The following is a 25,245-nucleotide window of genomic DNA, read 5'->3' on the forward strand; positions in this document are numbered from 1 at the left end:
AGTAAAATTTATTTTGAATTGATCAGAGAATGAGAGAGAGAGGGAGAGGGAGATGTTTGGAAAAGGTAATTTTATGTAATTTTCATCAAGCTGCTCAGTGACTAATTTTACTGATTTCTTTTTTGCAATCAGATTATTGCAGTATACCAGATGATGCTTCTGCAGATGGACTCTTCTAACATTATTTGGTTTTTCAATAAGATAAAGACTGTCTGGCATATTGTTTCAGCAAAATGGAGTTGATGTAAGAGAACTTGCAATTTTGCTCCAGTTTTGTTCCTGGAAAAGAAAATACACACTAATAAGTATCCCATGAAAGCAGAAATTAAGCATTAAATTTTAAAATCAAACTTATTGGATAGTATCAATATGATAAGGAAATAAATAGCTTTGTTTCAAAATGGCCTTTTCTGATAAAACTGGACATAATACCAGTAAGATTACTATGAGAGGTCTTTAGTGGGCTGTCTGAGCTAGATAGTTTTCTTGCAATCATATTAACACCTCTTGAATGATTTCTATTTATGGCTGCAGCTGAGAGGCATAGCTTTCCTGCTGGAGAAATAAAGTAAATAAAATAAAGCCATCCCCCACCCGCACAGCCAACATTATTCTTGAAGTCCTTCAACCTTCCAAGTCAACTTCTTAGACAATACAGGTACTGTTGCTATAGAAGAAGGAATATGTAAAGCCACCATTCCCATTTTTCAGAGCTTATTATTTGAGTAAAAGTGGCATAGGCAATTGTTAAAAATTGAGATTTGTATATTTGGGTATCTTTCTCACCTTTTGCTGCCAATAGTATGGATCAAAGGAAAACTAGCATTGACTAAAAGGAATACACTTAAACGAGGAAGGAGAGATTTGTTTGATTGTTGAAGTGCTAGTGATAAGAAATAGCTAAGTGTTCATTATATATACAAACACCCCGCCAATGTCCTTTCATAACCCATAAGATTTTCTAAAAAGGCTCTTGGAAAATAACACACCCACATATACATAGCTGTAATTTTATGGATACAGATAGACATTCTTGGTAGTTTTGTTACATTTTTGAAACTCCTCTGCTTTGTATGTTTCTTAACTATAACCCAGCTCTATTCCAGAAGGATTGTGACTTTTTTCTTTGAGTGTACACATTGCATGACCAGGAGCAACTTCCAAGTTAAGTATGCCCTGTTTCTCCAACAATATGGCCTCCCCCAATAGGGAAGTCCCAGCATGTTTTATAGGCATGAAATGAAATTAAGCCCCCCCCCAAATTAAGGCCTATATTAAAACATGCAAAATGGGAAAAATGGTGGGGGCTTGCTGTTAGGAAGTACTTTTGTTGCACATCCGGATATAGTACTGCCTGCGTTGACCCTGATACAAAGTGCCCCACCAATGCCGAGGTCAACATCCAAGAGCCTTACCGCTGCCCGCCCGCCTGAAGATGCAAGTGGGGGGAAATTAAGTCACCCTGAAAAAGACAGCCTATAGCCATTTTTTTCGAGGCTCAAAAAAAAAAAAAAAAAGGACCTGGCCTTATTATATGGATGAAACACCGGTAGTTTAAAAAAAAACATTTGTTATGTATCTGCCCTTTAAGAATATAATGGCATTTGCATATTATTAAATAAATAATGCTTATACTTTACCTAATTTGTAAATTGGTATAGACAGAGGATCCCACGACTTCCCATGAGACATAAATATTCAATCAATCTATCAAAGTGTGGTGTGTAGAGCCAATTCTTGAATATAGCAAATTATTTTATGTTTGTTTTATCAGTAGTACAACAATCACGTAAAGGTAGTCCTTGACTTACAACCACAATGGAGCCCAAAGTTTTTGTTGCTAAGCGAGACAGTTAAGTGAGTTTTGCCCCGTTTTATGACCTTTCTTGTCATAGTTCTTAAGTGAATCACTGCAGTTGTTAAGTTAGGAACCCAGTTGTTAAGTGAATCTGGCTTCCTGATTGATTTTGCTGCTCAGAAGGTTGCAAAAGGGCACTCACCAGCACCTGAATTTTGATCACCTGACCACGGGGATGCTCCCAATGGTCATATGTTTGAAAAATTGTCATGAGTCACTTTTTCAGTACTGTTGTAATTTCAAACAGTCACTAAATGAACTGTTACAAGTTGAGGACTACTTGTACTGTGATTGCAAGATGTAGATTTTAAGAAGTTAGGCACGCTAAGCTGCTATCTTCCTTTGAAACTGAGTGGTATGAATCATTTCTCTTGTGGAAGTGAGAATATACTAATGTTTCAAAAAGTAGTGTTGAGCTTGATTAAGTTCAGAAGATGATGGAGAAGCATAATGAATAAAATATCTGTTAGTTCTTGCTGCAACAAGGAATAGAACGTTGTTACACTTGTGGGATATTTAAAGAAAAAATGTACCGCATATTGTGTATACAGGGGCCTCTAAACTTGGCAACCTTAAGACTTGTGGACTTCAACTCCCATAGCTGGTTGAGGAATTCTGGGAGTTGAAGTCCACAAGTCTTAAGGTTGCCAAGTTTGGAAACCTCTGTTAAGATATGAATACAGTAAATGCAGTAATGGTAAAAATCATATTTCTTTCATATTGGGATGGGCTGAGAAACTCTTTTGTATGTTCAGTATTTCATGTATATCACTTTGTAATATGTGCAGCCTGTTTTAGCTCCAGCCTGAGAAAGTAAACAAGAAACTGGCTAGATGGGAGATTCAAGGAAGAAAAATAATAAAGTAAAAGCAATACAGATCATTTGAATTGCACTTATATTAACACCTCTTGATTGGTTTCTATTTATGGCTGCAGCTGAAAGGTATCATTTTCCTGCTGGAGAAATAAAGTAAATAAAATAATGTTTTTCTTCCTCCCCCTTTTGGCACATCCAACATTATTCTTGAAGTCCTTCAACCTTCCAAGTCAACTTCTTAGACAATAAAGGTACTGTTGCCATGGAAGAAGGAATATGTAAAGTCACTATCCCATTTTCTTTGCTTTGGATTAGATGCAACTTTATTGGAGGGAAATATGGACCCAGACTTTTTTTTTTTAAGTTTAACATTTTAAAAAGTCTGAATGAAAAATATAAGTAAGAAGATATAGAACAGGTAAGAAAATCAAAGATATTATGGTCTTAAATTGAACATACTTGGTTAATGCAGTAAAAATTACAACAAAACTTTAAATATTAAGCCAAAGATTAGATCAATAATCAAGGGATGTCTAGTTTAGTGAGATATCAGTTGATAATAGAATTGCAATGTTCAACATCTATTCCATTCTACTATGAATAATTGTCCAATATTGTTGAGCATTGTTATTACACATGGAGAAAAGATCCAACAATTTAAATATCTTTCTAGCACATTAGAGAAAGAATGATCCATTTTTGCATTCAAGACTGGAGTAATGCACCACCCTCATTTGTAGTTATGCTAATTCATTATCATGTTCTTAATTTGACTATTCAGCTACACTGAATACATTATTCAGACTGAAAATGCTAATTTTAGTGATATAACAGGCTATCCCGACTCATAAAATGGTTAAGCAAGGTGTGTACGAGCAGCTCCCCTCAATTTTTTAAACTTTACATTAATAATAGTGTAGTTTTTACCAATCCAAGCTTTTACCCTTTATCCCTCACTCATCGGCCAGTTCTAGTTCTTCTCTTCATATGATGGAGCTGCTTCCGTTTCAGAATTGAATTATGGAGAGGTCTCAGGGAGCTTTCAAGATACTATGATAGAGTATGCCTTAAAATAAGCTGCCAAAACAACAGAAGTTCTGCTTTTTTCCAGAAAAGCTTGGTTAAGTCATCAAGTTAATGCCAGACCCACTAAACAGGTGAAATTGTTCAAGGCCAAAATTCTTGGACTGCTGCTGTAGTTAATCTTTGATTAATTAAAGTAATTGGGACAAGAATGCCTGTTGCTAAGCAATGCAGTCATAAGCATAAAGTCATGTGACCACATCACTTAGCAGTGACAATCCTGGTAGTCCCAGTTCCTATCATAACAACAATTGCAGGTTGTTGAGCAAGCTCCTTGTGACTTCTTGTCAGTTTCCAACAAGAAGGTCAATGGGAATCTGGCAGGAAGTTGCAGGTCCTGGGTGGTTTACAGGTGATTGGCAGGAAGTGCCTGCTGCCAAGGGTGGAAGGATATATAAGTGACCTTATACTATACATCCACTACCCCCGCCAGCTCTAACTGACTTTTACCATCTTCGTCCTCCCATTGCTGATGAAACGTGCCCAGCCTGGCCCATTGTGAAGCTGCAGGTACTCCAGTCTAGCCTCTAAGCCCCAGCTGCCCCAGCCTGGTCCAACAACACAAAGCCATGGCTGATCCAGCTACAGCTTCCCTTGCACCCTGCACTCCACTTCCTACCCAACACCAACTTTTTGCTGCTGCTGAAGCACGCCTGGCCTGTTAATAAACTGTACCTTGCGGTCATGCAGGTAGGCTTCAAAATGCCTGAATTTTGATCAGGTGATCACAAAGGGGTTCCAGTGCCTGTAGCTTTAAGAACCAGGCATAAATACCATTACTTGTTCAAGGCTCTTTGAACCTCAAACAGTAACTAAGTGAATGGTCTTTAAACAAAGACTATGTGGTTTTTAGATGTATGTTTCCAAAACCTCTCAGTCCTTCAACAAATACAAACAAAATTATTTTAAAAAAATCAATATTTTTAAAAAATATTTAAAAGAACCATCTTTATAATTTATTGTTCAGTGGTTACTCTATCCCTTTTGCCAATCTTGAAGAAAATGCTGGGCTTTAATCATTGATAATTCCCATTTCTATTAAAATGACATTTTTTTGTTATGTCCTGCTTTTGAAAATAAGCAGCTGGTAGGAATTGTTCTACCAAAAAAATCATGTACTGCTAATTATGTGTGTACAAGAGCATTTTTGGATTTACTTTGACTCTACTTAAAAGCCAATAATGACTAGGATTAACAGTACTTGAAAAGCAGGAGGGAGTGCATTTATAACAGGTTTCTGAATTTTTGATTAAGAAATTGCCAATATTAAATCTGCACCTGGCTTTTAATGTATTATTATACTCTAATGCTAAAGTAAAGATAAAGAATTGATGAACTGCATTTGGTTTTCTAGCACTGTGAAATCAGGTATAGAAATTTGACAAAATGGCAGAATTTCAATAGTGCAGCCTTTCCCATATTCAGTCTCTTGGTTGTGAGCATGGAAATTTTAGGAAGGTTCCCCCCCCACCCTTCTATGGTTTCAACCATCCTGCTAAAATTTGGTCACACTCCTTCCTGTAATAGGATACAATCCTCCAAATGTTTTTCAGCATTGCTAAACTGAGTCTGAGTTGCCCTTTAAAATGTTCTATTTGTGTTTGTACTTTAAAGCTTTTAGTAATTTTTAATACAAAAAGAATATAATCAATTGTAAACATTGCTTTTAGTGAATGCATTATATTGATTTTTTAATATATATGTTGAAAGGAAGATGAAACTTTATTCCCATTTTCTAGATACAAAAAGCAGTACAAAGAATAGTTGCCAACTTTGCTGAATTGATTCTCATTAAGTCATAAGTAGAAAGCATTGTGACAGATGATCAATAAGAATTCTCCAGTAATTAAATATTAAATTTATAATATTTACTGAACTTTTTAATGCTTTGAATTTAACTTTGTCCAAATTGAATATCTTGCTTCCCCCCCCCCTTTAATTTGTATTGGATCATAATGCATGATTCTTGCAAATGCTGACTTTTATTTTTTGTTTTTTGAATGTTGTAGCAAGTTGTAGTTAATTCTTAATTCAATATTTTCCTTTAAGCAGCTTGCTTTATTTAAAATATTTAATAACGTTAGAAATGGAAATTTAAAAACTACAGAGTTGAATTGTGCTATCAAATGTCTTTTCCATACATTTCTCAGATAAAAGATCTGCTGTACCTTGGAATTCCTAGATATTAGCCATCCCACAGAATAACTAACATTGTGAAAATTCCATCAACTGATGAATTAAACTTACTATTGATTTATTTATTTACGTATGATGACCAATAAGAGGAATTTAAGAGTTAACTTGGTAATTAAGACTGGATTATGGTAGTTAATGTCATAATTACTATGCACTTTGTAAAATTGGTCATTCCTTAGATGTTATACAAGCTTCAGCATAAAGATTGTATATAATTTTTAAAATATGTAAAATAAGTAATTTTTCTACTTTTACTGTTGCTATTTATGCAATGATGTCAATGAGTGTTTAAACATTCAGTGTACATAGATTTTACAAGGTCCATTACTTTATTACAATGTTTATTATATTACATAACATAGTAACTTTACATTCAGATATACATTATAATGAAATATAAAGAAGAGTTGCCATCAAATGTAACTTTGTTGCTTTGAAATCTTTGATTTAATACAACACCTGAAGATAGTGTGAATAAAATTAGGGATTTTTTTGTATTTTTTAATCCTTTGCATTTCTAAATAATTGTTTTAATATGGGAGACTTTAGTGAATATTTTAATACATTTTCTTACCTGATGCTTGCATTGATGACTCTTGTTACATTAATTATATTAAGATATAATTGGTATTTATGGGATGATCTAAATTTGCAAGATAAACTGATAATATATTTGTCTATTTATAGGATTTATATTGCTGCCTGTCTTAGTCTTGTGACTCTGGATGATTTACAATACCGTATAAATATAAAAGTAATATGCTTTATAACAAAGCTGAAGTCCTTAAAAATTGTAATAAAATCAAATCACACATATTGAGCTCTGCTGACATCTTGCCCCATTACCTGGGGGAAAATAAAAAATTTCAAGGCTTTCTGGAAGATTAACAGAGTCAGGGCTTCTGGTTTAAATGGAAGCTATTTCGTAAGAGAGGTACCATGATAGAAAATTTCATGCTTCCTGAATCCCATTATATGGCATTCTTTCACAGAAGGAACCCGAAACATGTCCACTCTGTTGAAACATGTGAGAAAGATAGACCTACTCAGAGATGGGTGACCTTACAAGTGATCTGGCTCTGTGCTTATGGGACTTTATTTGATAAATGCCTCAAAATCACCTCACAGTAGTGTTTTATGGGGCCTCTGGTCCTCTGTATCTAGGTGGGATAGTGTCACTGCCAACTATCTACAAATCAGAGATGGTATTCAGCAGGTTCTAACCAGTTCTGGAGAATCAGTAGTGGAAATTTTGAGTAGTTCGGAGAATTGGCAAATGCCACCTCTGACTGGAGATTTTACAGTATCATTCCCCTGCCATGCCCACCGAGCCATGCCCACAGAACCGGTAGTAAAAAAAAAATTGAATCCCACCACTGCTACAAATGCAGTAAGAGTGGAAAAATCACCACATTTTCTTGCTTTTATCACCACAGGGTAGTGCTTAACAAAGGATTGGTAACAAAGAAATGTTGATCAATAATTTATTTTAATATAGTGCTCCTTCATACAATCCCATTTAGTTGAAGAGAAAATAAAAATAATTTGCACTAAAGAACAGACAAATGGTTACTACAGAACTAGATAATGAAAGCCAAAGATGATAGTAATAAAATAAAAAAGAATTAATTCTCCCCAGTGAATCTGACTGAATATACAAATGAAATGAAAACAAAATAAGCTCAGGAGGGAAGTGTTGTAGCAGCAACCATATCCATATGTTTCAACTGATTAAGAAGCACTTCTCAAACGAATCTTTCAGAGCTATTTATACCATGTGTCATCTGTCTCCTGAAAATATCAATATAGCAGCCTCTAGTTTCAATTAAATGGTGTCTTGCAGAACATTATTTTTTAAGCACATTATTTATGACAACACAATTTAGGAATAGTATTTTGGTTTTAAAATATTTTCTTCCTAGGGTTCACTCATCTAAATGGCAGATATTACTGTTGTGTGGCTAGAAGGATTTTAAAGAAATCTGCATAAAGCTAGATTATATGGCTGCCTGATAATGAGATTATGTTAAAATCTTCAATGGGATAGGGATACTAATTTTCATTGAGCTGCTCCTACCAGTCACATCCCTTTTTACAATTTCTCATATTGTTCTGTACTTCAAAAATGGCAACAGTAGGAAATAAAAGCAAGGGTTATATGTCCTAAGGTTAATAGATTTGAGCTGCAAGTATCTGTATGGCCACTAGATAGCAAAAACAGTTGGTTTCTTTGATTCTTTTGCTAATAACTTGTACACATTATTCTCCTCCTCCTCCTCCTCCTCCTCCTCCTCCTCCTCCTCCTCCTCCTCCTCCTCCTCCTCCTCCTCCTCCTCCTCCTCCTCCTCCTCCTCCTCCTCCTCCTGATATTGAGGGCAATACAAAGTTCTGGCTCTTGCTCTTCTGGCAGCTTCAACGATTGTTAATTGATGTTGTTGTACGTGTCTTTGATGTTGTCTCTTCATCTTCTGGGTCTGCCTTGTGTTCTTGACTGATTGTATGCATTAGATTTGCTAAATAAATCTGCTCATTAATGTGTTACCTGGCTTTGTTTGAAGATCATTTAATAGCTTCATTTTCTGTGTAAAGGGGAAAATAACTCTAAAATGCATTATAACATGATAAATGAAATAAAGTGGGGATGGGAGAAGATCTGTCAAATATCTGAATGATCTTGCCAAACTTTGATATTGTTATTGAACAGAGGGGGGAGAGGAATAACTACTGTTCAACTACTGTTCAAAGAACAATTTGGCCCAAATTAGCAATTAATTTGAATTGGATATTAAACTTGACTTCAACTTTTGCAGATGGAGTCAGCTTTCTAGTAAAAATGAAAGCTCTTCATAGTCCAGGAAAGATTGAGCACGTACTGTGTAGGATTTGAATACAAATGCTATAATTCCCAGCTGCAGCTACTTTTCCTGGCTTCATCTGGTTGTTTATCCACTTTTCCTAAATCAAATATTTTTCTCTCTGGGGGAACAGAGTGGGGGAATGGAGGAGAAAGTACATATTAATTGACTCTAGAATTCAAATTGGTTACATAACAGATGATCAAAATCTAGTCAAGATATTTCAGTGATTCATAAAGAAAACTTAAGCAGATTGAATTATGTTGAACTGAGTAAGCAGATACTCATCTATGCATAGAAAGAACATATTTAATAATACTGGAAACTTACTAAAAATGATGAATGCTGTTAAGGAAGAAAAGAAGACATTATGTATTTAAATCAAATTCAGAATTAATAAAGGTACTTTTTCCACATGTCTGCTCCATAGATAAAATAAGATGTGTGGAGGCAATAGTATTGATATCAGAGAGAATATTGACAAAAGAGGCATTGTCTCTCCTCATCTCTGTACCTTAGCCAAATTCATCCTTTTCCTTTAGCTAGTTGAAAGAACTAGTGAACAAAAGAGACGTGAATGACAAGGCCAGCACATTTAATTTTCCCAAAGAAAAACAAAGCTGAACAATTCAGATTTAGCAGCTGTCATTCAACTGCTATATAGTAAGATCTGCAAAAAACATCTATTGAAGAGAATTTCAGAGATTGCAAAGGGTAAAGAGTATATAACCCTCTAGAACCCACTGTATTCCATTGGCTTCATGTGCTCATTAAAGCCAGGAATAAAGCAGAATAATGTTATTGTGATATTGTGATTCCTACCAAATTTGGAGCTAAAATATCCTCAGATATTAAATGATATTTTTAATGAAATTGTGAAGGGCTATAGATAGTTGTCATAATTGAGATATGTAGAACGGCTCAAAATTTCATATGGACTATTATAATTTTAACTTTATCAGACCTTGGGTTTCAGAGTCATTAAATTGTTTGTTTGGAAGAATACCAGGGGTGGGCTGCCGGTTCGCACAGGTTCGGGCGATCCTCTAGCTAGGATTCTGCCTAGTTCAGCGAACTTGCAAATGCCACCCCAGGCTGCCACCCCTGCCCCTCCCCTCCCAGGAGTCTCCATGCGGCCTGTTTTGGATGCCAGGTAAATACAGGGCCTGCGCAGAGGCTCAGGGAAGGTGAAAAATGGGCTCCAGGAGGCTCCAGAAGATCAGAAGCGGGCCCATTTCCAGCCTCCAGAGTGCCTTCTGGAGCCCAGGGGAGGCCATTTTCTCCCTCCTGGAGGCTCAAGGAAAGCCTCCGCAGCCTGGGGAGGGTGAAAAAAGGGCCTCCTGGGACTTCTGGTAGGCCACGCCCACCCTGGCCATGCCCACCCAGCAACCTGGCAGAGGACTGGTTGCTAAAATTATTGAAGCTCACCCCTGAAGAATACTGTACTATAGCATTTTTAAAATGAGAAACCAGTGTTGTTAGTTATATGGTGATAAGAGAGATTAAATTATAGATATTCCTTGATTTATGACCATAATGGAACTTACCTGTCATAGTTATACATTGTGATAGGTGTAAAATGGGTAAATCACATGACAGAAGTGACTTACCTTTTTTTGGAGGTGAATGTTACTTTGGTGGTTGTTAAAGAAACCAGTGGCTCACAATGGGCATGGTTTTGCTAAAAAAAAGGAAATAAATCCTGGCTTTTGGCAAAACTGTCATAAAATATGGTAATTGACCACAGGGTGCTTCAAACAGTTGTAAATGCGGCCTGGTTGCCAAGTGCTCGAAGTTCGATCACGTGACCACAGGGGTGGGACAGCCATTGGAAGTTCGATCACGTGACCACAGGGGTGGGACAGCCATTGGAATTTTGAATCCAGGTTGTAAATGGCTGCCAGGTAGATCCATTGTAACTTGAAACAGACACTAAATGAAGGACTATCTACAGATATGTTTCTTTATGAATTTGGTTATATATGTAGCAGCACTGAGAATTCTTATGCTCCTAATGTGTGTCCAATCTTGGAAATCATCCTTTATCCAAGGCAAATGCTTGTTTGTTTAAAAGTTTCTAAAAAAATATTAATACTGGTTTCACTAATGATTTTTAGGAATTCTTACACACAAAGAAGAATGAAAACGCGTGTGACCTTAGTCTACCTGAGTTCCTCTGTTTTTATGTGTATTTTCAAAGAATTTATCTTCAATTTACTATGTCTGATATGTTTCATTATAGTTTTATATTTTTAATTACAATAGAGTTGGGGGAATAATCTTTTGTATTGGTAGCTTTACCAAATAAGCACCTCAAGGGCAAACAAATCACAGGATCTGAAATTGACAGTGATTCCATTTTTAGATTAAAAAAAATTGTTTCCATCTCACTTGTTGATCTGCATAGAATACCATACTAAACTCCTTTTTTTTTACAACCCTGTACTTCCTTAATTTGGGGAAGAGCCAGGGTAACTGGATGGAGCTGAGTATTTACTGGTCTTCCTAGTGGCCACGTGGAGTTCGCAGCAGATTTTTTTTTTCTTGGCACCCTAAGAGAGAAATATCTGCTGCTACCTATGTTTGAACTCTCAACTTTCCGAGCGGGAGGCGAATGTCAGCACCACTAGGCCTCTTGCCCCGGATTCCTGCATAGAAGTTCCAGGCCAATTGCAAATTTGAAGTATTGACTGATTTTGAAGGGCTGACTGGAGTGTATGGCAAACTGGGCAATTGGAGGAAAAGTGTATGGCAGGGAGGAAAATCATTTTGTGTTATTACTGAGAGGAAGAACTTTCTTAGAAGTGCAGCTTAGACCATCGCATAGTTATATACTTGCAGACATATTGACTTAAATAATGAAGGTAATATTCTTTCTATTAACAATTAAAGTGCTAAAAATAGATTGTACACTTATCTTGTACAATCTATACGGTGCCTTGATATTTACCCCAACTTGTGTGCCAGATTTAGGAGAGATTACTTACTAAGCATAATATATTTAATCTTTTTTTTCCCTACTGAATAAAATTACTGCACCAGTAAAGTCTGCGTTAAATAGAATTTGACCATGAATGCACAATTTGACTGTGTATTTTATTAGCTTGCATAAATTTATTTCATGTATACTATTATAGTAGACAAGTGTAAAGTTATGAATAAACTTAGATAGCATTAATATATGGCTTTCAGGCTTCCTATAGCATGCTTCATTAGCCTGCCTGACATGCTAATTTTCATGCTGATTCCTATTCATACATACAGTATATTTAAGAAATGTAAGAAATTAATTTATTTTTCTTAGTCATCCACATGCTGCAGTAGCCCAAATAATTTCTGGAGCTTTCTTTGCCTTTCCTTTTTTAAATATGCTGAGATTTCTGAATATTATTGTGCTATGAAAAAAATTATTGGAGATATAAGATCTTTTCAGCATTTTTATTTTGCTGTTGCTGCTTTTTAAAAGCTAATCATCTGTAGAGATTTTGTAGCCAATATCAGGAAGAATTTCAAGATTAAAAACTCTCACTTGCAAAATCTGAAAACCTCTGAGCAATTACAGTTTCAACAGATAAATTTAAAATATTATTCCAGATTCTGAATAAGAAATAAATTAATTTTGATTTAGTTCTCAAACTCAATTTAAGGGTTTATCATATAATTACAGGATATCTTCAAAATATTCAGTGGAATATGGTTTTTAAAGGACCTTGTTTGGTTATTATTGCATTGTATTAAAGGTTCCTGTTCAGTTTCTGGTCTCTTGATTAGGTTGAGATTATTTGAAATAGTTGAAAACCACCAACAGTAAGCGTAGGAACTACATTATAAAGCAGTGCTCCTCAAACTCACAACTTTAAGATGGATGGACTTCAAATCCCAAAATTCCCCAGCCGTAATGTTAAAGTTCCTGAGGCTGAGAAACATTGCTGTAAGCAGTACTTAGTTATAGACAAAGAGCAAGGAAATCAAAATATAAAACCAAAAAGTAAATTAATATAAATATACATATCAAATGATGTGTATGCAAAGATATACAATAAGTTGGTCTTCTGTCTAGCATGGGAAAGGAGAATATGAGAAGAAACCCAGTTAACAGTGGGACTGGCACTAGAGCAAGACCGAAAATACTGGTATACAGTAAGCCACTGGGTTAAAAATGCCCTGATTTAATGATAGCAGATAATTTATAATTCTATTATAGCAAATTTCTAGTTAATTACACAACGGTTCAAGTTTATTACACAATATTATAATACTTTTAATGCAATATGATATGATAATACCGCTCCATTTACTTCTCTTACATAGAAGTACATTTTCAGTCTCCCAGAACAGACCTTGGGAACAGACCCTGGGAATAAAACTCGCTCTTAAACTGGGGGGGACTACCTGTACAAAGAAGATTCAAAACAGCTTTTTGTCCTTGCTTGTCTGGTCAACTTCTCAAGAGCTTATTGGGTGGAAAATATTTTTGGAAGGAATGTATTCTCTATATTGTGGGTAGAAGTTGAAACTTTTTGGGTTGTCTGATAGAGTTCCTATGAAAAACATTTCTGGACAGAGAGCACAGTATTATGAGAGGAGCAGCTTTATATACGCACAGGTAGAGAAGCAAACTGAGTAATGCAAGAGGGAGATTGAAAATGCACGCAACGGAGCTATCATTCCACAATCAGATTTACACCATTCCCAGAAAGGATAGAGAAAGTCATTCTTGGAGGACCCATTTAACACAGGGTCTTCTCCTGGCAATCTAGGTTGATCTTAATCATTCTTGCTAGCCATGCTTCGTCATGATGGCAAATGGGGTTCCTTGGACTTCAAAGTATAAATTATGCTACGATAATCTGAGGAAAATATTAAAATTAACCAAAGAGAAGAAATCCTCCGGTCTTAGGTATTAAAATAATTTTGATAGATTTTTCAAAGATTAAATAACAGTGAAATTTTTTCTTCCATAGTAAACTTTTAAAACTTGAATAGATTGGTTTTTTGAGCACTGTTAATCTTTTCATTTTTTTTATACAGCTGCAAAAAAGAATAATCATACCATCTAGTGGTGAAGTATTATATTTACATGTAAATGTAACAAAAAATCACTAAAATTGAATTCCATGTTTTGTATTAAGGCTGTACTTGCTATGAAAATGACTTGTAAAAACAGTGTCAGACCTTATGCAAAAATAAATGCCTCTATTTACTAAAGCAAGCATGAACCTGAAAAATGATCCAGTTGCTTTGAGAAATAAACTCATTAAAATTAGTACCAGTGAAAGCCTTAGGATTCATTATTATGATTTGTTTATACTTTGCTGTACAGTTTTAAGTTGTAAATCACTTCAAAAATTATACAGTTGAAAAATATACAAATACATACTAAAATGAATATTTACAAGAGTTACATTTAGAGTAGTCACATGCTTTGAAAAAAAAATCTAACATTTTTACAATGCTGTATTTAGACAGTTATCTTCTGTTTATTATTTCAGTCACTGTAAATTGCTAGTCACTCACCAAGCAACTGTAATAATCTGCTCTAAATCATCGTATTGGTTTTCTTTTTTCTGTTTCCCACAGAAAGAGCTTAGTCTCCCTAGAAGAGGAAGCTTGTAAGTAAACTTCTTAACATTTTTGATTTAAGACATATTTTTCAAAATGTTTAATTTGTATTGTGGCTTTGTATTATTTTTCAGGATTAACCATTTTTAAAAATTAAATTAATATTGCTACATGCTACCATTTATTTTCCACCACTGTTTATAATGTTGTGGAATTGAATATGGATAAATTGGAAAAGGAAACAATGTAGACTTCTAAAATTATATGATTCTCAATTAAAATATTTTACATTTTATATGCACTAAAGAATATAAAATGTACAAGAATTTCATGCAGATTCATGATTTAAGGATTATCTGTCATTGTGGTTGCTTAGCAATGAAATAAAATTCTAATTGGGTTATATGAAAGTCCTAGAATTAAGCCTTAATCCTGGAATAAGAATGGCAATTGAGAATCATGATCTGAATACTGATTTTATCCTTTGTATTGGAATTTAATGGAATTCTAGGAGAAGAGGATATTGGTTAAGAGCAATATTGATGCTATAAGTATGTCAAGGCAGTTGAGCCATAGAGTTGAAGAACTGAGGCTTTGACTGCAATCTCTTTATTCCTGTACATTTGTTTCTGCGCCATTCTATTCATATAGTACTGTTTGGTCTAACTCCTGCATGTCCTTATCTACTAAGTCTTTCCTAACCATTCTGTAGGATTTTGTACTTTATTAGCAATTAGTCACCTTTAACAACTTTAATAGTATCAGCTCATTTTCTTTTTTAGGACAAGACATGTGAGCTGGGATGGTAATAGATACATTATATGGTTTGGGTACAAAGATTGTTACATGATATGAAACTAGAGGTCTGACATACTGTAAATTATGGTAAGAGACTTCGCTACTTGAAGAGTTAGACAAATATACAGTATGTCAAGTTACCTCTTGCATTGATATGTACTATTTTTCCCCCAGAATTACATAGTGCAAATGAGTGTACATAAGTAATTGTAGTGACTGTCAGTTTTTCCCTGATGTATACTGCAGTGATAGGAATGTTCCATTACCCATTTACATCTTGTCGCTTTAATCTGAAAATTCCAGGCTTACAAGAGAAAAGACATCAGATTCATATAGAACAAAGTGTCAGAAATATTCATTGTGCTAGTAAAAGGCAAACAGTTGCAACTCAGAGGAGAAAGAAATAGGCATAGAAGCTCATAGTCATATTTCCATTTATTTGCCTATCTGGAAGTTTTGCTGAAATGTTTCACTAATTGAAGTTTAAACTCATGAGACATCACCATGCTCAGGGATATAATTTTATTAATTTATGTTCAAATGTGAAAGTGCTTCATCACTTTGTTTCTTTTTTTAAAAGTCCCATTGGAGTTGTGATAAAAATATATATTTAACAGAAAAAAAAGAACCATTCAGAAACTATTCTTAGTTCATACTGCATATTAATTATGGTTACTTAACTGGTTCCTTGTTTTAATATTAGTGCTTTCACAACGGTAAGTGGATTATAAATGGAAAAATAGCTTACTAGGTGAATAAATGAAAGAAAAATAAGAAGCCATGTTTACTGCAAGTCATGTGAATCTTCCTAAATTGTACAGCAAATAAATCATTCATTTGGATACAGCTTGCTGCTATTATATCTTCCTGCATGAATTTTTGTTTTGTTTTGCAATTCTGTGATGTTTCCATATTTTGTTTTATTCCTTGTCTTCAGTTCTATCTTTTTTCCCTTAGCAAAAATGATGATTTTCAAATTTAGTTGAGGCTAATACCTTTCAGATTAACTGCTTTGCCCTTAATTTCTTATATTTTCTCTGTGACAGATTGTTTCCTTGGTATGAAGCCTTGGTTTTACTTACTGAGAAATGGGTGTATTGTTTATAGTGTGTGGCTTCTAAATCACATTGTTCCCAATATTTGTATGACTTGACCTTATTTAAATAAGCCCTCAGAGCCTGGCTGTTCTCTGACTCTTGGGGTAGAGTAATGATGGACTTCCTGTACGGTGTTTGGATTACATTGGCATTGTTTCTGTCAACTTTGCTTTCTAGGTTATATACTTTGGGGATTTTATTGTTTTATGCTGAAAGTAATCCAGAATTATGATAGATTGAGTAGCCTGTAAAGTACGTACATACATACATACATACATACATACATACATACATATTTTCATATTAGTTATTTATGAAAATTTATGCTAATGTTTTTTCTCTCTCAACCTTTCTAAATGTTGTTGTTTCAACAGTTCAAACGTCTCCAATTTTTTGCCAACTTTATAAGTGCTCTCCAAGCTATCCTGTCAAGCACAACTTCTTTCAGTTGTTGGACGCTCATCTTTGTATCAGTTATGATTGTTATCAGACCAGCTTGCTTGCCCCTTCTGCTTGTTCCAGTAACGATTCCTAGCATCACTGATTTCTCCAGTGAATTTGCACACCTGATATGATCAAAGTAAATCAGTCTTGTTATAAGTGGCTTCCAAGGATGTTTCTGGTTTTATACAAATCAGCACTTCTCTTTTGATTGCTCTGGCTGTCCATGGTATACACCACGCTAATTTACACCACATCAGCACCACAGTATAAATGTGTCAATTTTTGATCAGTCATTCTTAGTGTCCAGCTCTCACACCCATAATAATTGTAGGGAAGACTTGTTCTAACTAGCCTCTGCTTTTTATATTTATATCAATAGCTCTGCTTTTTCAGATCTTACTCATGTTAATCATTGCAGTGTGGCCTGCTGTTATCATGTGTTTGATTCCAGGAGTAGAACTGCCATAATGAGCAATTTTTGGATCCAAGGAAGTTAAATTCTCAAACTAATTCAATTTCCTTCTTGTGGATTTTAAACATCTCATGTCCATTTCAGCTGTTGTCATTATGTTGGCTTTCCTGATGCTAAGACACATTCCTGCTTTTTCACTGATTTTCCAGATCATTTTTCCAGTTCTTCCTTATTTTCAATCAATAGTGTTGTATCATCTGCGTACATCAAATTATTTATGGTTCTTCCCCCAATCTTCACTCCAACATCAGGCCGTTCCAAATCTAATTTCCACATGATCAGCATACTGATTAAACAGAAACAGTGCCAAAATATATCCCTGTCTAACTGCCTTACTGATCCTGAACCAATTTGTGTCGCCATAGAGCGTTCCCACTGTTGTGTCCTGATCAGTGTACTGATAAGTCTGATTAGGTGAGTTGGGACACAAGGTCACCCAAAGACACCCATAGCTTATGTTCTATACAGTCAAAAGCTTTTCTGTAATCGATAAAACATGTATATAGATCATTTTGATATTCACATGCCATAATTGTATATGATTTTGTTCCATTGGGTGGTGATTGTGGTGGTTCTGTTGACCTAGAAAAATTTGAACCATGGGAAAGATTAAGTCCATGGGATACAACACTGTTTACATGTATGCAAACTAATATTAACAAACAAGTAGTCATCCTTAGAAAGAATTAATAGACTTGATACATTATGGATTGCTAGTCAATTTCCTATCCAGTTAGCCTTTTAAAAAATTGTGTCCTATGTTTAGGACAATTCTTTCCCATACTTCTAGGGAAATACTTTTTTTTATTCATTTTACAGAACTTGTATGATGTAGTTTTACTGACATATAGTCATGAAAAAGTCTTTTTCAACTCAGTTTTGATATGATTAGGGTAGGTATTTCCTAAGTAAACCTTTTTTTTTACACTTAAGATGAGACTTTCAGGAGGGAACTAGAAGAAACAAAAGTTTACAATTAAAGAAGAACATTTAAATTTAACTTACTAACACAGAATGAAGCAAAATATTTTAATATTGGACATATTGAAGGATATTTTTGAATACTGGACCTATAATTTAATTTTAGGATGGTCAACCTCTATAGATCTGAAAAAAAAAATTATAAAATAAGTACAAGCTTTTACTGACAAGATTGAGACTGAGCTGAAAGTGGATTTAAAAAATGAATACTTACAAGAGCAAAATGGAAAAAGATATTATACTGGACCATATAAAAGAAACTGCCTGAGATGTTAATAATTACAACAGATAGACTGTCAGAACTGCTACCTCACGCTTGCACTCTGCAATCTCTCGGCACCAGTCTGCCATGAACTCTGGATGGGGGGACTAGATGGGATGAGGGAAGGCTTTACTGTTCACTGTATTTCCTAAGGCATGGTTGTGAGGTTGGATGGCTGTGAATGGAATACAGCTGCATACCAGCTCCAACTCAAACTTTGAACAAACGACCATTTTGAAAACATTGTCTTTGAAACTGATTGGGCGATGGGGCCCAGTAATGGGAAGTACTGAGGGGAAAAGTTACACTTGGAGATTTTGGCCTGTGAATTTCAGTTCTGGCTTTGCTTTAGTGCAGTTCACTTGATATCTATTAAAACTGTACCTTTTGCAACAAATGGAGCCACAGATCATTTTTACTTAAGAATCCAAGCTGAGGCAGGTCTGACATATACATTATACAAATAAGAAACCAAGAGAATGATAATTTTCCTATATTAAATTTACAAAAGAGAGTTATTAAAACTTTGAAGAAATTTGTGAGAAGGGACAAAGAAAAATGAAAAGAAATCAAGTTCTAGGACATTATTTGAAGTGACTGAAAATCAAAATAAAGACCGCTAAAAGTAAAATGAAGGAATATAAAGTTGTTGTTTTTTAATTAAGGTTAAAATAGATATGATGTTATCTTAGGTAATCCTTAATGAACTTTGGTTGCTGAGGACTGAAAGATGAGGCTTTAAGGATTTGTTTGTTGATAAAAAATGGGATATGGCAGGAATGAATACACACACACACACACACACACACACACACACACACACAGTTTTTCTTTGCTTGGCAACTGATACATTTACAATTAATTGCAATATCCCACAGTCACATGACTGTGGTTGTGATTTTTTTTGCCCCCCCCAAAAAAAAAAAAAAAGGTCTCCATTGAGGAGAATGGATTTGGATTTCCAACCATGTGATTTGCTTTGTCATAAAAACAGTAATAAAGTCAGGTCTGATTATGAGGGAGTTTTGACTTACGACCGTCACAACTTACAGCTAAAATTCCAGCCCCAATTGCAATTATAAGTCAAGGACTACCTTTACTTTGATTTGAGTTAGCAGCTAGGACTGTTACTTGACAGCCAGAAAGAATGACTAATAAAGGAGGAAATAGTTTCTTCTTTAAAAGGATTCTGTGATCTTCTCCTCAAAAAGGCATTAACATTTGAACCCTTGTTTTTACTAGTTCATTTCTAGATTCATTTTAGGAATCATAACTGTCGGAACACTTTTTCCATCTCCTGGAAATCTAATAAAACAGTTTAATAATTTAGATTTGAATTGCATATTAATATAAGAAAATAATCCAGAAGAAAGAAGAAAGCACGACATTGTTCCTGATTAACATCCAAAAAGACGTATCAAAAATTATCTCCAAACACGAAGAGCAGCTGCTCATAGCTTTGTTGGAAATCTGGCTCAGAGCAGTGCCTGAGTACTACTTTTACAGTGTGAGTTTTCATGTTGGTATGCAAGACTTCTGCCAAATGTTTTTGCTCCTGTGCCATTGCTCCCTCTTGGTTTCTGTTTTCCTTGTGGCTTGCTGAAGTGAACAAACATTTGTCAGTGATTTGCTGAGCTACAATGTGATTGGTGGTAGAAGTGCGCTGTAGGATGGCTGTGTGATAAAAAAGTCCAGTCCTTATTTCAGGCTTCACGGTCCTAGTGAACTTTACTGGACTTTACTGGTTGTCTATGATTTAGCTGTTTCTGGAGGTTATAAATAAGTTTCAGAAAATTTATTTGAAAACTTTTGAACAGCATCTGATAGTTGTGAACAGAAGGTCACTGCATAGAATATATGGCTGATATTGGGCCTTTGCTGCAAGCTAAGTATTGGATTTAACTGGCTCTAATAACTCTGGTTGTTGAACAAAATCTAGTGTGTCACACAGTGAAATGATGAAACGAAGAAGAGAGCGAATTGGAGCTCCGTCTCTACGCATTCAGTAAGGCTCGTTTTGGAAAATAGATTTAGATATTTTATTGTAATATTTGTTCCTGAATGAGTGTTTTAAAACATGTTCTCACGTTCTTTAGTAGAAAAATGTACAGTTTATATACTATTAGTAATACAAGATGTTTCTCCTAAAAGAACGCTCTTACCTCTCAAAATAAATATTTATAATTTTTGTTGATCTTTATAATCAATGAGTAATGTAGAAGTAGTTAAAAAATAACCAGTGCTTAACCTAATATTTTATAAAATGAGGCAGTGTATTTGGATTCTTGTATTCCTTTGCATAAATTGAATAAACATTGACTCTTATATTTTATGTTTTAACTCTTACAATCAATCATATGGCTAATGATTCAAACAAAGTGTTTAGTATAGTAAAAGAAATTGATACAGCAGTATCAAGACTAAATAAACTTTATCTACATTTTCCCCAATTCAGATCCTTCAGATAAATTTTGTTTGTCTCTCTTTCTATATCACCTTTTAGAAATAAGTGAAAATCAACAATTTTGTCTACAATTGGCCAAACATTAAGAAAGGTCCTGTTGCAAATGTCATTTTTGCTATCTGTGAGAAAATTGCCTGTGGTTTATTAATTATTTATTTGCTTAGAAAAAAGGAAATGGCACCCATTCCTTTGACAGTTCTAGGCAATTTACATGGTACAATAAAAGTGTAACTCAAATTCTATCATCATGATCAGCAACATTAAAAAAAATCTTCACACTTAGTTATAGTAAAAATGAAATTTGGTTCATTTATACTGTCAATTTGTTGCAAACTATGGACCCAGTTATGGAGAAAACAGAATTGGTCATGGGACCAACAAAAGACATTCCACTGAAGACTTAAATATAGATAATAGACTCTATGGAGACAGGCACTTTAAAATGTTATTGAATGCACGTAGATTTATCATTAAATGTGAGGACATTACAAAGGACTCTTTCAGCAGTCTGTAAATTTCAATTCAGTATTGAAACCAATTTTAATAGCTCATGCTTTCATGTGATCAAGCTTTAAGATACATATGGACTAACTGACAAGCAATGGTCTTTATATACAGCTTCAGTACTTCTTGTGTACAATCTCTAATAAGAATTTAAATCTTAAGGGATTTTGAAGCTGGAGATACGCCTGGTTAGGAGTGGATACATTATTGTCAGGAACATGATTTTGTGTTCTGAAAAGACTACAGATGTAAGATGATTTAGAAATTGACTCTTTCTGTTGTGGTACTTTATCAGAATCTCCTCTCCTTTCCTCTCCCACTGCCGAGGAAGCGATGTCCATCAACATATGTTCTCCCCTACATCTGCTCCAGGTCTGCAACATCTTAAAATTCCACTTAGTGCTGATTGTGCCCTTGCAACCTCTCCTCTAGTATTTTACCTCAATCCACAACCTCAAAGCAACCCTGGTAGTCCCTGCCACAGCAGTCCACTTCAGTGGAGGTAAGGAGGAACTTACACTGGGGACATTTGTGGTTTGGGCAATCTTTTATGTGGAATATGTAAAACTTACATATTTTAGGGCAGTTTTTAACATTCAAGATACTATTGTATTCACATAGCTAATGATAAGGTAATGTCCAATTCATTGATCCAGTTGCCCCTCTTATTTTACCAAATAATAAAGGCATCTTGGGCCAGACATGTATACTAAAGGTTTTGTTGATTCACATGGTTTCACATGTTACTTTAAAGGTATAAAATTAAAGAGGTGTTTCAGTGCAGATCTGAATAACAAAAGATTAATGTTAATTAATGTTAATTAAAATATTAAGTATACATTGGCTTAGTCCCCAAATAGAGGTTGTTATCTTTTTTAGCAATTAGTTTTAACTTACTTCTTATTCTAAAATAAATTAACATTTTTAAAATTCTTTCCTTTTTACATATTAACAAAAGCTGTTCAAGTGAATTTGAATCCATATTTTATCCATTCAGATTTGCCTGTGGCATTTTAAGGGTTTTAATACTTTGTAATAAAATTGAGATCTTGTGTGTGTGTGTATGTGTGTGTGTGTGTTCATACTTAGTTAAACAGTTATAGATATGAGACCACATCTTCTGCTGAATCTAATTGGATGTCTTTTGCATCTGCTCTCCTAAAGCTGTGCAAGAAAAAAATCTCTATCTCTATATTCACCCTACCCCACGTGTGTGTGAGACAGAGAGATAGAAAAAAAGAATAATGTAGGAGCTTTTTAAACTGATGTGTCTTAATTTTCTCAATACAAACTCATAATTCACAATAAAAAGAAGAGGCTGTTGATTCCTTCAAATGTTCGTAAGAGAAAGATGATTCACATTGTTGAAGAAAGCCTGCTATTAAAATGTGGAAAAAGCCATTAGTGCTGAGGAATAAAATTTGGAGAATAAGTTAGGTGCAACCCAGAATAATTGTTGAGACTTGGATAATATGAATAAAGTGAATGGCATGTGACATGATGTGGAAAAAGAGGAAGAGAAATATAGTATCAACAATTATCTCTTTTAGGTTGAAACATTTTACTTGAAGTGTTTTATTTTAATTTTAATCATGAAATTACTGGAATACTCCTTATTGCAATCTCCTCCAGTTTTTATTGGGCTTGATGTCCATAAAATGGTGGCTAAAATGTTTTAAAATTAGATGTAATTTGGCCCTAGAGTCTTAAGGACAGGGCCTGCAGTCAAAGGTTGAGGGCAGGTGATTAAGTAGTGGGACATGCCAGGCATTCATACATAGAATGATATGATGGAGCTGACATTCCTCCTTTATCCCTTCCTTCCTACCCACCTATTCAATTGAGTCTTATCAAAGAGCGGGACTTATGGATTTCATAATCTTTTCTGCATCACAATAATGCACAATTTTACAATCTGCGAAATTGCTTTGTTGGGAAATGTGACTGATGACATATATTGTGGGGAAACAGGGAAGAGGAAACAGGGTCAGAGGCAAAGTGCAAATTAACTGAGGTCAGAGTTGGCTCCACCTGGTCCGTGCCGGCATGGAGCTCCTAATAAATAACTGGATTTCTTTTGAAGCTTGGCTTGAAACTCATGATTTAATTAGGGTATCTGTCGGAACCCTGACATAGTACTTATAAGAAGGAGTAAAGATATGAATAAGAAGCTTAATTTTAAAATATGAAGTCAAACCATATTCATGATGAAAATTACATTTTACTTTTACTAGTGTAATTTTACCATTCTACATTTTCAGAGGTTCATCTGCAATTCAAAACTTGTTGATAATCAATAGTTATGCAATCGTGTCTCAGAATATACCTGTACTTTGTAAAATTTAGCAATTTACTACCTTTAGGTATGTAATTCTTGATTTTGCATTATCAATAACTTAATTGTCACTTATGTACTTAAGTACCATTCAGTTCCTGTTTCTGCTAATTTGGAATTTATATTCATGCTGTCAGGTTAGTTTGTGACACTAGTAGATAAATTAGGTTGTAGCTCCCTTAGCTTGGGAGGTAATTACCTTTTACTATCCATTAATAGCACATTTATTAACCTTCTGAAACATTTTCCCATAAATATTTGACTAATTTTTTTTTTCTTTTGCCATATTCAGCCTTTCCAGATGTAGCATATCTGTTCCAGGCATTCTAGCATGTTGAGAATAGAAGAATCTGCTATATCTATAGAGTTTTTGAGGTTAATTCTTCTAAATGAGATTGCAGAAGTTTGTGAAAATTAATCCTAGCCCCCAGTTTGATTTCCTCAGTTGATATGGTTTCTACCATGTGAAATGGCCAAGTAGTTTGAGATTCACTGAACTTGTACACATAGTTTATCAAATTTTTATATAATTTTAATGAAGGCTTCCAGTATAAATGAAGTGATTTCTGAAGTATGTTAGTTCAGACATATCAATGCAGTTGTATTTAAGAAAGATGTTTGCAGGAGTGGTCAACAAAATCAAAATAGTGGGTGTGATTGGACAATAAATCCCCTTCTGTGTTGTATATGATACATTTAAAAGTGGGTAGGCTTTCATTGCCTGGTCACACTGCCATTTTGATGATATTGACTACTTCTGTAGATGTCTTGGTATGTAAGAATTGGGTCAGTTGAAATGGAGATGGAAATCAGAACAATAATTTCAGGAAGTTTAGTGAAGAAAATAGAACTGTAAAATAATTGAACCATTTGCTGCTGCCTTTTCTTGAATGAGAAAGGCTATTTTACTCAATTTTGGATAAGTCTTTAGGTCACAAACTATTGTATATTTCACCTTTGGAATCTTCATTTAATCTCATAGATAATTTCTGATTTTCTGGCTAGGTCCATGCCATCATAGATGGAACTGTACTATATTGAGACAATGCAATTTTCCCAAAGAGATTAGTTTTTACTTATCTCTGATATTTTTTATAACTAGGGATAAGTATTCAGGAAAGGAGAAAGAACAAAGAGGGCTGGCCTATGACTATCCAAAAAGAAGCTCCAGTCTTTAGCTCTCTTCTGTGAAACTTGTGTTCATAGATAGTACTATATAGTTTACCTACGTTGACCATACTTATTTATTTATTTATTTATTTATTTATTTATTTGTCAATTGCTTACAAGATAATAGGTATAAGTATAAACATAGTTATGAGTACATGATATGGATACATATAAGAAAAATAAAAGAAACAATAGGACAGGGATGGTAGGCACGTTGGTGTGCTTATGCACCTTCCTTTATTCCTTTTTTCCAAAAGAACTGTTTTATAGGTAGAAAAGGGACTTTTCATTAAAACTTCACTCTGTGCAACATTTTTTAACATTTTTATTTTATTAAAAAAATATAC

General features: G+C 34.6%; 1 protein-coding gene across 11 annotated transcripts in view; it reads left to right on the forward strand.

Annotated features, from left to right (window-relative positions):
* MAST2 (microtubule associated serine/threonine kinase 2) overlaps window positions 1–25,245 on the forward strand; it is a 136,871-nt gene that overhangs the window by 42,172 nt on the left and 69,454 nt on the right. For 6 of the 11 annotated variants that reach the window (XM_026665789.2, XM_026665791.2, XM_087960192.1 and 3 more), the window contains exon 4: window positions 14,390–14,421. In XM_026665789.2, the coding sequence (XP_026521574.1) occupies window positions 14,390–14,421 (32 nt within the window). Of the gene's footprint in view, window positions 1–14,389; window positions 14,422–20,245; window positions 20,431–21,688; window positions 21,896–25,245 lie in introns of those variants that run through there. The other 5 variants (XM_087960196.1, XM_087960198.1, XM_087960197.1 and 2 more) reach the window with 2 other exon arrangements.

Source organism: Notechis scutatus, chromosome 3 (genome assembly GCF_049901735.1).
Source record: "Notechis scutatus isolate UNSWTSFEM ecotype Mainland chromosome 3, rNotScu1.2, whole genome shotgun sequence".
Lineage (NCBI taxonomy): Eukaryota > Metazoa > Chordata > Lepidosauria > Squamata > Elapidae > Notechis > Notechis scutatus.